General features: G+C 42.1%; 1 protein-coding gene across 1 annotated transcript in view; it reads right to left on the bottom strand.

Moving 5' to 3' along the window:
* Positions 1–13,514, bottom strand: part of LOC102377274 (aldehyde oxidase-like) — a 73,031-nt gene that overhangs the window by 34,776 nt on the left and 24,741 nt on the right. Inside the window, exons 12-18 of the mRNA XM_014522792.1 lie at positions 10,817–10,910; positions 8,106–8,215; positions 6,297–6,481; positions 5,747–5,909; positions 4,947–5,039; positions 4,173–4,342; positions 2,681–2,807 (exon numbers count right to left, since the gene is read on the bottom strand). Of these exons, the coding sequence (XP_014378278.1) occupies positions 2,681–2,807; positions 4,173–4,342; positions 4,947–5,039; positions 5,747–5,909; positions 6,297–6,481; positions 8,106–8,215; positions 10,817–10,910 (942 nt within the window). The remainder of the gene's footprint in view (positions 1–2,680; positions 2,808–4,172; positions 4,343–4,946; positions 5,040–5,746; positions 5,910–6,296; positions 6,482–8,105; positions 8,216–10,816; positions 10,911–13,514) is intronic.

Genomic DNA, 13,514 nt, shown 5'->3' with positions numbered 1-13,514 from the left:
GCTCCTCGCCCCTCTAACTTCTGTCTCATTTCTCCCTCTCCTGCTTCTGGCTCACTGCCACCTCCAACACCTGTCCTGAGCTCCTCTCTGCCTCCAAACCCCCTGTTTCTTTGCCACTGTCTTATCCCCACTGCCTTTTCCTTTTCCCCTGAGCAACCAGGTTTCTGCTTCAGTTTCTTTCCTGGCTGTCTCCTCCTTGCCACCACTTATCTGCCCCTCCTCCCCATTCTAATATCTCAGCTGTCTGCCTCAGTTTCCAGCCCCAGTCTACTTTAAGTAAACCTGTTCCTCAGCCAGCTTCTCTGTAGTCCACTGGTTCTAATCCCGGTTCTGGCAACTTTCAACTCCCTACACTTTAACTCTCTCTCACCTGAACCGTCCCCCAAGAATTCCAGATACCCCAAGCGCGCACATACACACTGTACCATCCAAGTCAGGAACTTACCTGTGTGTATGTGTAGGTGGGTTGTGTGTGTGTGTATATGTAATTGTGTGCATGATATACAAATTAGTGATCTGTGTCTAACTTTTGGGGTGTATAGTGTATGTGCTCAAATTGGTGATAGGTATGCATGTGCCTAGGCTGGTTTGAATGTGTATGTGCCCGAGCTGGTAGTGTGTGTGTATGCACCTAACTGATTTGTGTGTTTGTATATGTGCAATTGTGTCACACCCTCCTGTCTAACAGCGCAATATTGAGATCCTGAGAGTTGGCCTGCCTCCACAGGGCAACAAGCCGTGCTGGTGCCTTGAGAGATGTAGAAAAAACATTTAAAGCTGTGTCTATGTCCGAATTGCTGATTCTCTGAATCAGCATCGAATCTTCAGATTTGGCCGAATCGAATCACTGTCCCTGATTCAGGCCAAATCTGAATTGAATAGGACCAGCTTCACACACACCTGCTTAACAAAAGGCTAGATTCACAAAAGAGATTTAGGCATTGTGATGCTGAACATCAAGTTTAACTGCTATGTAGTAGAATTCATAATCCCAAGTTAGGCAATGAGGGTCGTCTATTCAATGCATGTGGAGAGACAGTCGAGGAGAGAGAGAATAGGGTTCACAGAAGCACAAATACTGAGTGGGACTTTCTAAGATAGCTGAAATGAAATGCTGAAGATGCTCAACTCTTGAGCTATGGGGAAGTTCCTCCCTCCATTCATGATTTACATCCATGAACCCTCCTTCCCCTGGTGTTAGTGCCTAAACCAAATCAATCCTTTCCTGCAAAAAACAGTGTTGATGGCACCACTCATCTTAACCCTACTAGTCTAATGGTTAGAGTACTCATGTGGGATTTTGAGACATCAGGTTTCAAACCCTTCTTCTGCTTGATTTGGAACAGAGACCTGAAATCAGATATTTGATCTCCCTGGACAGTACTCTAACTACTAGGGCTAACCGGTATTCTGGAGTAACTCTCTGTAAGTCCCTTCTACTACAGCTGTTTGAGTAGGCTTTCAATACTTAAGTGTTCCTTATAGCAGAGTCTGGATACTGGACTTCCCAGGTGAGCTCCCTAACTACCACACTATAAGAGTCATTCTTACCTATCTCTAACCCAGTGGATACCCAAATGAAACAGCTTTGGCACGGAAGATTGAGAGGAGATGGATCCCCCAGAATATTTTATTAGTCAGAGGTTACAGTACTCCCCTTCTAGGCAAGAAACCCAGGTTGAAGTCCCTGTTCCAAATCAGCCAAAGGAAAGATATGAACCCAGTTCTCATGGTGAGTGGTCTGTTAGCCTGATACTATAGATAATATACTGGCTCTAAGCACACTAATCAGATCAGGCCCCACAAGCAAAGCAGCAGAGAGAATGTGAAACTTGCTGGGGCATAGCACTGAGATATTCTGTTGAGACTTTGCTGGTTCCGTGTACTTTCCCTAGAAAAAATGGCCATGTTCATATGGTAAACATCATCACAGGCAGCAGTGCCTTCAGACATGCTCCACTGCTCTGGGTGGACTGCCTCAAACTGGAAACAGTGTAGCCACCTTCAAACAATCCTTCAGGCAGGATTACTGGCATTGATGCTTGGCAGTGCCAATTAGCCTGACCCCATGGGCACAGCTACACTGTTTCTAGTTTAGGAGGCAATTCCTCCACCGCTACCAGGGAGTAGTACAGTATGCTTCAGTGTACCAGAGCTGCAGATGGTAAATTTACCATGTAAACATGTATTACAATTGTAATAAAATGTTGATCAAAATCCTGCACTACAGGAGTGACTCAAAGTCTGCTTTTCTTCTCACTCAACCAACATCAAAATAAATGCTTTTACATTTAAGGGTGACATTACATTTGAATCTAAAGTGATATCAAATGTCAAGGTCAGGTAAGTTTATTTACTGAATATCTAATGCCTACTTTTCATTTAAAAAAAGGAAACAAATTTTACAAGCTCTTATTCACAAGAATATTCTCAGTAATTGCAGTGGATTACTTGATAGTGATGGCTACTTGTAAGACTAAAGGTTAGAAGAATCAGGTCATAAAAGTTTTTTCTTTCCTGGTTATATGCTAATTGTTATTAAAGTAGTTTTAATATCACCTTAGCAATAAGCAAAATCTTTTTCAGACTGGCAAAATACTTTGTTCAACAACCATGCCTCTAACAAAATTGAAGGTAGCAAGGTGGAATGACCTTGAAGTCACAGATGAGAAAACAGTACCTTATCTTCAGCAAAAATCATCTCTGTCCCAGTAGCAGATAAGAATTTATTTTTCCCTGGAATATCTTGAGCTGTTATTGCATCTAGCACTCCTGGTAATTTGAGAGCTTGTAGTACATCAATTGATCTGGAAATGAAAGTTCGTACAATAAAGTCACAAAGGGAGTAGCATTATTATTACTATTTATGCAGTACCTACCAATTTTTGTGAACAAATAAAAGCCTTGCATCTCCCCCCAGGAACTCATCCTGTACTTTTATACATAGCCTCAGTTAAAGCAACAAAAAAGCAAAGTAGACTAAATTAGAAAAGGAGATGGTAGTAACAACAACATGATTGTGTTCATTATGCACACATATTCTTATCAGTTTCATTCTTAGTTGCTTATTACAGTTAGAGTTGAAGTTCCAGTGGGAACAGGATGAAGTAGACAACACCCCCCCAGTTAGCACCCTCCCCCCTAGTTTAGTAATTCTAAAATGATATTTCTTGGCTTGGAACCCCGTAGAACATAGTGTGGGGGTACAGTGGAAATTCCCACGGCAGATATGAGTTGAGGCTGCAAGGAGAAGCAATAGCTTCATTGAAAAGATAATTAATAACATCTACAAATAAATTATTTTGAAATCTTTGGGAAGGAAAGGCCCCTAGTTTTGCTTAGAAATTTCAAACTATTTGAGAAACAGCATGAACAGATTTAATAACATTAGGCCAAAACCAAAATCTCTTCTGTTTTGCTGCTGCAAAACAGCACAGTGCATAATAAAAGTAGTACAGAAGGCATGGTAGTAAATCATGTCATTTTAATGAACAATTGCAATAGTACACTGTGATAAAAATCAGTATACAAAATAATTATGTAAATACATTACAGCAGGGGTTCTCAATCACTGGGCCACGGCGGGTTGGCTGCTGGTCTGCAGCACGGTCAACTGCTGGACTGGAAGTGGCTGCGGACTGGCAAACCACGGCCCCTTGAAGCCAGGCATAGAGGCCATGGCTCTTTCCACAGGGCCAGTGGCAGCGCAGGGTTGGCCCACCCCTCCCCGCTCGGGGGATGGCGGTATCCTTACCTGTCTTCTGGCCAGAAATTCTGGCCGTGGTCAGCTGTGACTGCTGGGCCGCAGTCACTTCCAGGCTGCGGTTTGCTGAGCTGCAGCATAAAAACTTTGGGAACCCCTGCATTAAAGCAAATTAATTCTTTTTGGAATAATAGGAAAGCAGGACAAAGTATGTTTTCCCAATCCTTTTTTATGTCTTAGACTGCTAATCATGTTGGTGTGGTATCATACATGCTGAGATTTGCATGACAGTTTTTGTGCTGAGGATTCCCAAATGGAAATGTTAATAACTTTATTTTAAAATATGTCTCACGCTTTCTCCTGGTGAGATGTGCTTGTCATCACAAGACTTTTCAGACTTCCAGACTCAACAAAATGAATAGTTTACTTCTATGAACTCATCTAACTTTTTCTTTTTTGATGTACTTACATAATCTTTGCATGAGCTCTAGTACTGGTAACTACAGCCAAGAACAGTTCTTCATCCATTGGACAAATGTCATCACAGTAAACAGCTTCACCAGTGGCATGCTTAACTGCAGACTCATGCATGATAGAATCGCCTACAGGATATTGAGGAAGGTTCTCTGGCACTACAACCTATTTAGTTAATACAAGAATTACAGAAGAACTTAAAATGTTTGTAAACAATACTTTCTGTCTATGACTGGGCTGGGCTGTACTTTAACACTACATGCGACACCTGAAAGTGTATGTATTATCTAAAGCAAATTGTATTTTGACCTGTATGATTCACTGTCTTGTTCTCCCAAAATGTGCAAATGAAGTTAAAAAAGTTCTATGAAGAAGGCAAGGAAAAGTCACAGCAATGTGACATTTTGTATTTTTAGCAAAGGGTGATTATTCCTCTGTTGAGAACATGCATTTTGCTATTTTGCAGAGCCTGCATGTACTGAACTATATTAAGCGTGGTGAAAGGATCTAGATCAGGGTGACAGTCATACAGCTCATGGACTAGATCTGGCCTGTGGGCTTCTGGACTGACTCACATGTCACATGGAGCATGTACTGGCCCTGGCCCCATGTGCTGTACAGGTTTATATCTGCAAATTGTTTCTTTTGTTGTAAAAATGGAGATTCATCAGAAAGATATGAATAACAATGGAAAAAAAAAAACACTAGGACAAGTGCAGCAGTTGAAAATTGTAATTTTTGCACTTTGGTATTACCAAAAAGCCACTACCTGAAATAGCTGTAAACTTTGAGGTGTCTTGATTTGAAAAATTTCAAGGGCACTCATATCTTTTTTTGGTATGTCATAGTATCTATGGTTATCCTAAAATGAAACACATTTGATTAATTCAAAATAATCAAGTTTATTTGTATAACTTTATTTGCAAACTTTATTTTTAACATGCTTCAAAGCTGCAGGACATTTTTTGGCAAAGGTAAGTAGGGAACCTTAAACAGTTACTTTTCAGATATTAACAACAGTGAAGCAACTGAGGGCACTTGCACTATTGGGATCTATTTGAGATAAATCATAAAACAGCCTAAATGAACTCCTTTAAACAATATTTTAGAAAGAATTTTATAAGCAAGGGAAACAGCCTTGAGGAAGCTCTAAACAGGGAAGCTGTTTGCAGGAAAATAAATCAAGATTTCCACAAATTTCAAGGGTGTCTAGTTTTAATTCTCCACAACATGAATGCTGTTTGGGAACAATATTAGTAGATGAATAGACTGATTTAAATGGAAATCTGATAAGTTTGGGTAGCAAGAAATCGAGTTCTAGCAGAGTCCAGTATCTTAAATAAGGCTTTGGCACTCTTGTTAGCAGCTCAGCTCTAGAAATATTCCTTATTAGTCAGTGATGATGCATAGTGACACTACAGTTTGAAATTTGCATCACAATTTCAGGCATTCCCTATACTAGGGCTGCCTCATGGCTTTCAAAATGGTACATTTTATTAATATAAAACTCTTCTTTAAATTTTTAATTAAAATAAAATTTAAAAAAATGAGCAAAGGGAAAGAACTTACCACCAACTTTAATTCTTGTAGAACTTTCAGGTAAAATTTGAAGAAGAAACTAATCATTAGGGTTCGTTTGTACTCTACCATACCTCCAGGTGCTGAGCCTGGGAGCAGAACTTCCTCAAGAACTATTTTGCAAGCTGTATGCAGCATTTGTTCAGTCCATTGTCTGGTAGAGGAAAAATATATATATCCATAACCTGTAGATGGATCTGATATGTGCTACAACATCTGAATGCTAAATAAATTCAGAAGTACAGGGGGTTGGACTGATGATCTGTAAGGTCCCTTCCAGCCCCGAACAACTATGAAACTATGATTGATCAGTATCTACATTAATATAGTTATATATTTTAGTTTAGTGTTAAACATACTATCATATGCATAAAGATTCCATAATACTGCTCTGTAATATCCCAGATTTTCAAGTTAGACTCATATAACTTTAAACTGAAAAGAAAACTCAGATCCTTTAGTTTTAGCTCTTTACAATATTCGTTGTTCATTACCAATGGTGTCTCAGGGACAAAATGCCCATAGAAAAAATACACAGTACCTTCCTATCAGATCCTCACAAGACTTCTTTGCACAAGTTGTGGTTGAACCAACTCCACCATAGAAAATGCTGACGTTCCTAATGATGTCTGTGCCTTCTTCAAAAAGAACTTTCATTCCAGCATTAACGATGCACAGAGCATTTTCATGACGCTGGGCTTGCCGAAATGCTGATATAAATTCCCACTGGAAATAAAAACCAGAAATTAACATTTATGTAAATTATAGTTAGTTTCCACTCATACCCATATTTAAGATATTTTAAACACATTAAAAGCAATTTTTCTTTTACAGAACATTGGGCGCGTCTACACGTTGCCCTATGGCAATACTGTTACTGCACCATACTTTAGTACTTCCTTTTGAAAGTATTAAAGCATGGCACAGTAACTGCCCATACTGTGCCACACGCACAGCTCACAGCTATTTTTAGCAGCTACTTTGCCATTGCAGCATGCCATAGTGGGGGAGTGCACTGCTACTGTGAAGTAGCTGCTGGTTACATGTAGACACCCATGGATGCTATGTCACCATAGTGTGTCACTATGACGATGTAGCATCACTTGTAGACGTGCCCACTGGTACTTAAACTACACTCCTAAAACAAGAACACCTAAATAAATCTAAATATAATTATTAAAGGCATTAAGAATTGCATTTCTCACTGAATTCAGTAATATTTGTGGGTGCTTAGTGCCTAGGACTACAAGCCAGTTTACTTTAAATGACAGAGGATCATTGCACTTGATTCAATATGGGGGCATTCACTGCATTTTAAGTCTAGTAAGAAGTCAAATAGAAAATGACCTTCTGGTAACTCCTGGAAGGCATAAGGTCCACATTTGCATGCAATGTCTTTGTATTCAGAGAATAACAGGGAAAAGTACACCAAATGCCAATATACTAGCTCTCTGGGAACAGGCAAGCTATTTGTGTTTAATTGTATGCATTAGAGATATTTAAAAATCTTTTTTTTTAACTACATTTCAAATGTTTTAGTCCAAAGTTTCTCATTTTTCCCAACAAATGTGATCACTAAAATTTCTTTATGTTTGGTTATTTTGACCATCCCTCTTAAGCTGCTGCCACAGGCCTCTAGTTGACAATGATTCTATTCTCTAGTAGAAGAGCAGGAAACAAGAAGAAAAAGCCTGTCTGTGCCTATTCTGCAGACCACTACCTTGTGCTTCTTGAATCAAGACTGGGGTCCCCACAGCCCACAGACTGAAATCACCACAGGGAAAAAAAAGGTATTATCACTATAAAATTCCAAGAATACAAACCAGTGTTTATTCTACTTTAACTATGGTTTAACATCAGATGCCCCATTAATTCACAATCAAATTACAGAGGCCTACTATTTGGAAGACTCGAATATACTAAAAATATACAATGGGAGCAAGGAGGGAAAATCCATGAGGACTTAGAAAGGAAAATATAGAGATATATTTTCTATACTTTTAATATAGAGATTTAAACTTAGAATGGGGAAATAATGTCTTGCTGGAGCATCCCTTAATATATCCAAAGTGTTGTTATGTCAAGTATACCTGTCCATTTTTATACAACATTAAATTCACAGCTAAAATCCATGATTATGCCAGTGCTTTCCCAGAGATCTATTTCCGAATTGTTTTCACAAGTTTTTTAAATAGGATTAATAAAAAAATTATCTGTTTTAAATACAAAATATCCTTTGAAAATTTAGTTCTCTTCTTTTAACTAAAAAGGCTACATACAAAACTAACGGCTCACAATAACACAAACGGCAATATAAACCAGAAAAATAAGCCATCACTGGGACATTTACCTTCCTTGAGTGAGGTATGTGAACAGAGACTAAGATCTCCTCCGGCTTAAGGGCATCATTTCCCAATCCAGAAAAAAAAGAATCATTTAAAGGTATCTGACGTGTTCCTTCTGATGGAAGAAATAAGTTTCCTATTAGGAATTTTCTTTCTTTTTGTCCAGAAAACAAATGCTATATACATTTCTCTACACTATTTCCAATTAGTCTAAACTCCACTTGAAGGAGTGGACAATATCAAAATTAAGGTTAATGCCCTTTCAGTGTACTTGAACTGAAGTTTCACTGATAGTTTCATTGGTTATTCTACACAGTGGACACGTCTACACAAGATGTTACTGTGCGGTAGCAATGAGCTACTGCGTAGTAGGGCTGCGTGAAGCTTTGGTCCCGGATTCAATTTAGCAGAGATTCAGCCCAATTCAGTGGCCAAATCTCTGAATCCAAATCGAACTAGAGGACTCTTTAATCTCTCTGAATCAAATTGGAAGCCTCTGAACAGATTCGGAAAGATTCGAAGATAGAGACAGCTTTAAATGTTTTTTCTACAAACCTCTAGGTAGCAGGGGCTCGTGAATGCTGTGATGCTGGGGTGCATGGAGTATCCCACAGAAGCACAGGGGGTCCCCAGCACGCTCGGCAGCAGACCTGGAAATGGACCAGAAGCACTTCCGGCCCTCCACATTCCCCTGACTTAGTGACTGGTGCCTCCTGGTCTGAGGGGGCACCTGGGGCCCCCCTGCAGCCAATCACCAAGCCGGAGAGGCATGGCAGGGCCCCCAGCGCATTCCCTGGCAGACCCGGAAGTGGACTAGAACTACTTCTGGTCCACTGCCGAGCACATGAAGGTCCACCCCCCGCCGTCTGTGGGACTCTCCATGCACCCCAGCATCGCAGCAATCATGAGCTGCGCCTACTACCTCAAGGTACGTAGAAAAAACTTTTAAAGCCTGTGTCTATGTCCAAATCGTTGATTCTCCAAATCAGCATTGAATCTTCAGATTCGGAATCGACTGAATCAAATCAGGGACAGTGATCCGAATCAATGAATTGAATCACTGTCCCTGATTCAGGCCAAATCCGATCTGAATCGAATAGGGCCCACTTCACACCACACTGCGTAGCAGCATTGCCGGGCACTAATTGTGAAGTGACACTACTGTGCAGTAATAACAAGCTACTGCATAGTAGCTTGTTGCTACTGCAAAGTCATGTCAGAAAAAAACTGTGTGAGGACAGTGTCATGGGATGGGGTCCCCAGGGATGGCCATGATACCCCTAGGGCTCCTTGACCATGCCAATCCTGCCCAATGGGCACTGTCTTTCTCACCTGCCATGTCCTGTTGTACTCCTCCTACTAAATCAGAGGCTGCCCTCAAGTTTGTATTTTGGGCTCGGTCCTGATGGACCCCACTGAACCCTGTGGGTTCTTGGACCCCTTTTGGGTCCTGCTTCAAAATGGATGCCTCTCGGACAACCTCAGCCTTATGGGCTAGATGTGTGACTCCAAACTGCCCCTTTACCACGCCCCAAGCCTCGCAGATGGCATTCACACATTGTCCCTCCAAGGCCTTAATTTAGCTTGGCCTCCGGTCATCACTAGGTTCTCCACAGCCCTGTCTCTCTCTTGGCACCCCCTTGTGCTAGGCTCTCTGCAGCCCTGTCTCTCTCTCAGCGCCCCCTGGCACTGGCTCCACTCACCCCCTTTGTCACTGCACCCCTGGTGCTGGGGTCGACTCACCCCTGAATACTGCACCCACTCTGGTGCTGGGGTCTGTTCACCCTGAATACTGTGACCACACTGGCGCTGGGGTCCGTTCACCCCAAATATGGTGCCTATGCTGGCACTGGGGTCCCCACACTGTAGTGAGCCCCAAATGAGGCCTCCTCCTTCCCCAATAGCTTCAGCCCGATCCTCCGGTCTTATAAAACAGCAATCAAAAATATGAGCTAATAACATAACACAAAAAGTTAAGGGTGTGCTCTGTCCCTTTAAAAGAATCAAACTTCTTCCCCAGCACTAAGTGCCTTGTAGGCAAGGGTAGCTGGTGAGCTCCTGGATTCCCATTAGCCCTACGTGCAGCATCTCTGGCAGCTGCAGCATCTCTGGGCAATTCCTCCCTGGAGGCTCCTTCCCCCTTGGCTGCTGGCAGGGAACTGCCTCTCTAATGCCAGCCCTGGAGTTTATATGTGCCCAGGGCCCGGCTGCTTCTGGTCAGCTGACCGACTGCAGGTGCAGGCTAATTCCCTCCTTAGGCCTGCTACCACAGTAACCTGCACCTGTGGGTTCCTGCCTGACTGCTAGGGCCCTCTCTCTGGGCAGTTTCTGCCTTTAAAGGAGCAGGCACCTTAGTGCCCTGTGACAGACAGTACTGTGCAGTAACGCTGGTTACTGTGCAGTCATTTAATACTTGCAAAAGCAGGTGCTTGTAGTAGCTCATTACTACTGCGCAATAATGTTGCATAATGGTTAGTGCCTGGCAATACTACTGTGCGGTAGCCACAAACTACTGTGCAGTAGGCCATTGCTACTGTGCAGTAGCATCTCATATAGACATTCCCACTGTGTAGAATAACTAATACTATCAGTGGTTGTTTTTGTATAAGCAAACACTAAGTGATTGCTCAGTAACAACTGCGCAATCCGCCGCTCATGTAGATGCGGCCACTATTGCTCTCTAAAAAAGGTAACCTCTACAGACCTTGTAGCTTACCTTTAGATGCCAGGTTGAGGATGCAATTGGATGCTGCTAAAATGGGATTCAGGTCAGAGGCTGGATGCTTTATTGTAATATTTCCTCCAAAGGACTTAAAAATGGAAGTTGTTAGTTTGTACAATTCATCCATCAGAATAGCGGCTTTATTCACTTTAAATATAATTAGATTTTATGCCTGCAAGATATATACTAAGACGTAGGCATTTATAATAACTTATTTCATTTTGTGAAACAAATGTTTATTTTAATTCAATATTACTATCACGAGCTTCTGTTTTCAGGTCAAAATTATCAAGAGGCTTGTGAATCTACCCCAAATTACTGTTATAAATAAGTTCTAACTTTCAATATTTAAGTTATTTATTTCTCTATTTTAACTGTTATTAAATAGTAGGTATTACATTATTGAAGCCTCATAGCTTAACTAACTATATTTACTGACTTTTTTCATCCTGTTATTATCTTGGTACTGATATGCAATTTAAAGTCTTAATAATTTTTCATTTGAAAAGAGTCTATAGTGCACAATCTTGTCAAAATGTTAGTTTATTTTGTTCCTCCTCTTATAAATACAATTTTAATAAAGGTTTTAATATATTTTAAATAAGTTTTAAAAGTAATCCTCATTTTGCTTTCAAAATTTTCTTCTAAAAGTCAGCAACCACCCTGTAAGCCAAGGGAATTATGTAGTATCAGGGTAAAAGATTACTTTTATTGATGAAAATCAGCCAAGTTCCTTGATTATGGGCATCAAAAATAAATCCCACAATTCTGGGAAAAATTACAAACTTCTTTTAGCACCTATGCGAAACTGCTTTAACATATACCCTTGATTATCACAGAATCATAGAAAAGATAGAAAAGTAAGGCTAAAAGGGAACTCGGGGTGAGGAGTGGGGGTGGAGAATGGTCATCTAGGCAGGATCGCCACTAACTAAATCATCAGAAAAAGTAACAACTGTCTTGTACAACTACAAGGCATAATGCCCCTCAAACACCAAAGAACACCCTAACTTGACACAGACAAGGAAGGGGAACACAAATGCACTGTCATTGTCCTGTCATTGCAAAGACAGGAAGCAGTTTGTTCACCTTCTCCCATCAAAGGGTGACCCACAAGACAGTGGGACCTAGGGTTCTCAGGCAGTAACATGGCATTTTGTAGAGACTACCCTGGCACAAGGAGCTCCACCACAGTAACCAGTCCCAAGAAGGTGTACTTTCCTGGTCTTACCCAGGACCAATCTCCATGCTCTCCTGCCTTGGTCATCTTCACCCTTCATGGGCAGTTTCTCACTTCCCGGCTTTCTGGCCCCTTTCCACTCAGGCTAGTTGAGATCTCAGGCTCCCGGCTCTTGCAGTCTTAGCAGTGGTCTCCTTCAACCTTTTAACCTCTTTAGGGCCCCACCTCTGGAGTGCCAGACCTCTTGGTCTCTCAGGGCTTCTCCAGACCCCCTTGGGCTATGAGCTTCTGGACCCTTTCAGTCTCCAGCTGTGTTCCCTGGACTTTAACTCCTCTCTGGGTCCTGGCCCCACTCTTGGGCCAGTGAGACCTTGGCACTTGGCCCTGCTAACACTTGCCTCTCCTGGGCTCTCTAGCTTCACTGATACTCAGCCCCTCTCAGAACTCTCGTCAGATCTCTCTCTCTCGGCTTGACTCTGAACCTCTGGACCCATCTGGTCCCACTCTCTCCTGGCCCCTCCTGGGCTACAGATCACTGAGTTTGCCTTGCACAACTTCGAGATTGTGAGTTCCTGGCTTTCCATGCTTTCATGACTCTTGGCTGGACCCAGCTCTTCGGCCCCCACTCTCAGTCCCTCTCTGGACCCTGTGGGTCTGTTGTCTCAAGCCCTTCCATAGTTTTCTCACTCTCAGTCTTTTCTCCAACAGTTTTCTGAAGTCCCCACACTCTCTTTTGGGTCTTAACATTCATTCTATGGATCTCCCTCCAGCCCTTCTTTTTCTTGACAGACCTTTATAACTCTGATGGCACTGCTTTAACCAAATCCTTTCTGGGCTGCAGACTTCACAATCTATGCTCATCAGTGGCCCCTTCTGGCTTTGCTTTCTGCCAACCAATCCAGCAAAGCTCTGACTCTCTCTCTAGCAACGCTATTGTCCTTGCAGTCTGTCTCAGAAAAAAAACCACCCTTTGCTTACACAGCTGCACTCTGAGTTTTTGGAAACACCTTCCTGTCTTAGCATGCTGTTAACACTTTCCTTTCTATGATAGCCACGCTGGTTATCATATTCCTGGACAGAGGTGGGGAGCAAAGACATCCCTTGCTTCATTCCAGTTCCCATCTACTGTGGGCTTCAGAGCTCTTCTCAGTCTCCAAGCAATGTGTGAGGGTTTCCTGGGCTTCCAGCTGTTGCTCTTCACAAACAACTCCAGGCATTGATACCCCTGACCAGTGTTTATTAGGGCTGTGTGAAGCTTCGGGTGCCGATTTGATTCAGAGGAGATTTTGCCTGATTGGGCAGCCGAATCTTTGAATCCAAATTGAATGAGGAGACCAGTAAAAAGGTCTGAATTGATTCAAAGCTCTCCGAATTGATTTGGAAAAGATTCAGAGAGCTTTGGAGATTCAGGCAGTCCCCGCTTGCTGTCACAGGGAGGTGGATCTGGACTCTGTGCTGGTAAGTAGGGGGCAGAGGAGGGGGGGGCTGGTGGAGGGTGAGGGAACGATGTGG

This window comes from Alligator sinensis, unplaced genomic scaffold (assembly GCF_000455745.1).
Source record: "Alligator sinensis unplaced genomic scaffold, ASM45574v1 scaffold258_2, whole genome shotgun sequence".
NCBI lineage: Eukaryota > Metazoa > Chordata > Crocodylia > Alligatoridae > Alligator > Alligator sinensis.
The sequence above is the reverse complement of the archived record's forward strand: the minus strand, read 5'-3'. Positions and strand labels throughout refer to the sequence as shown.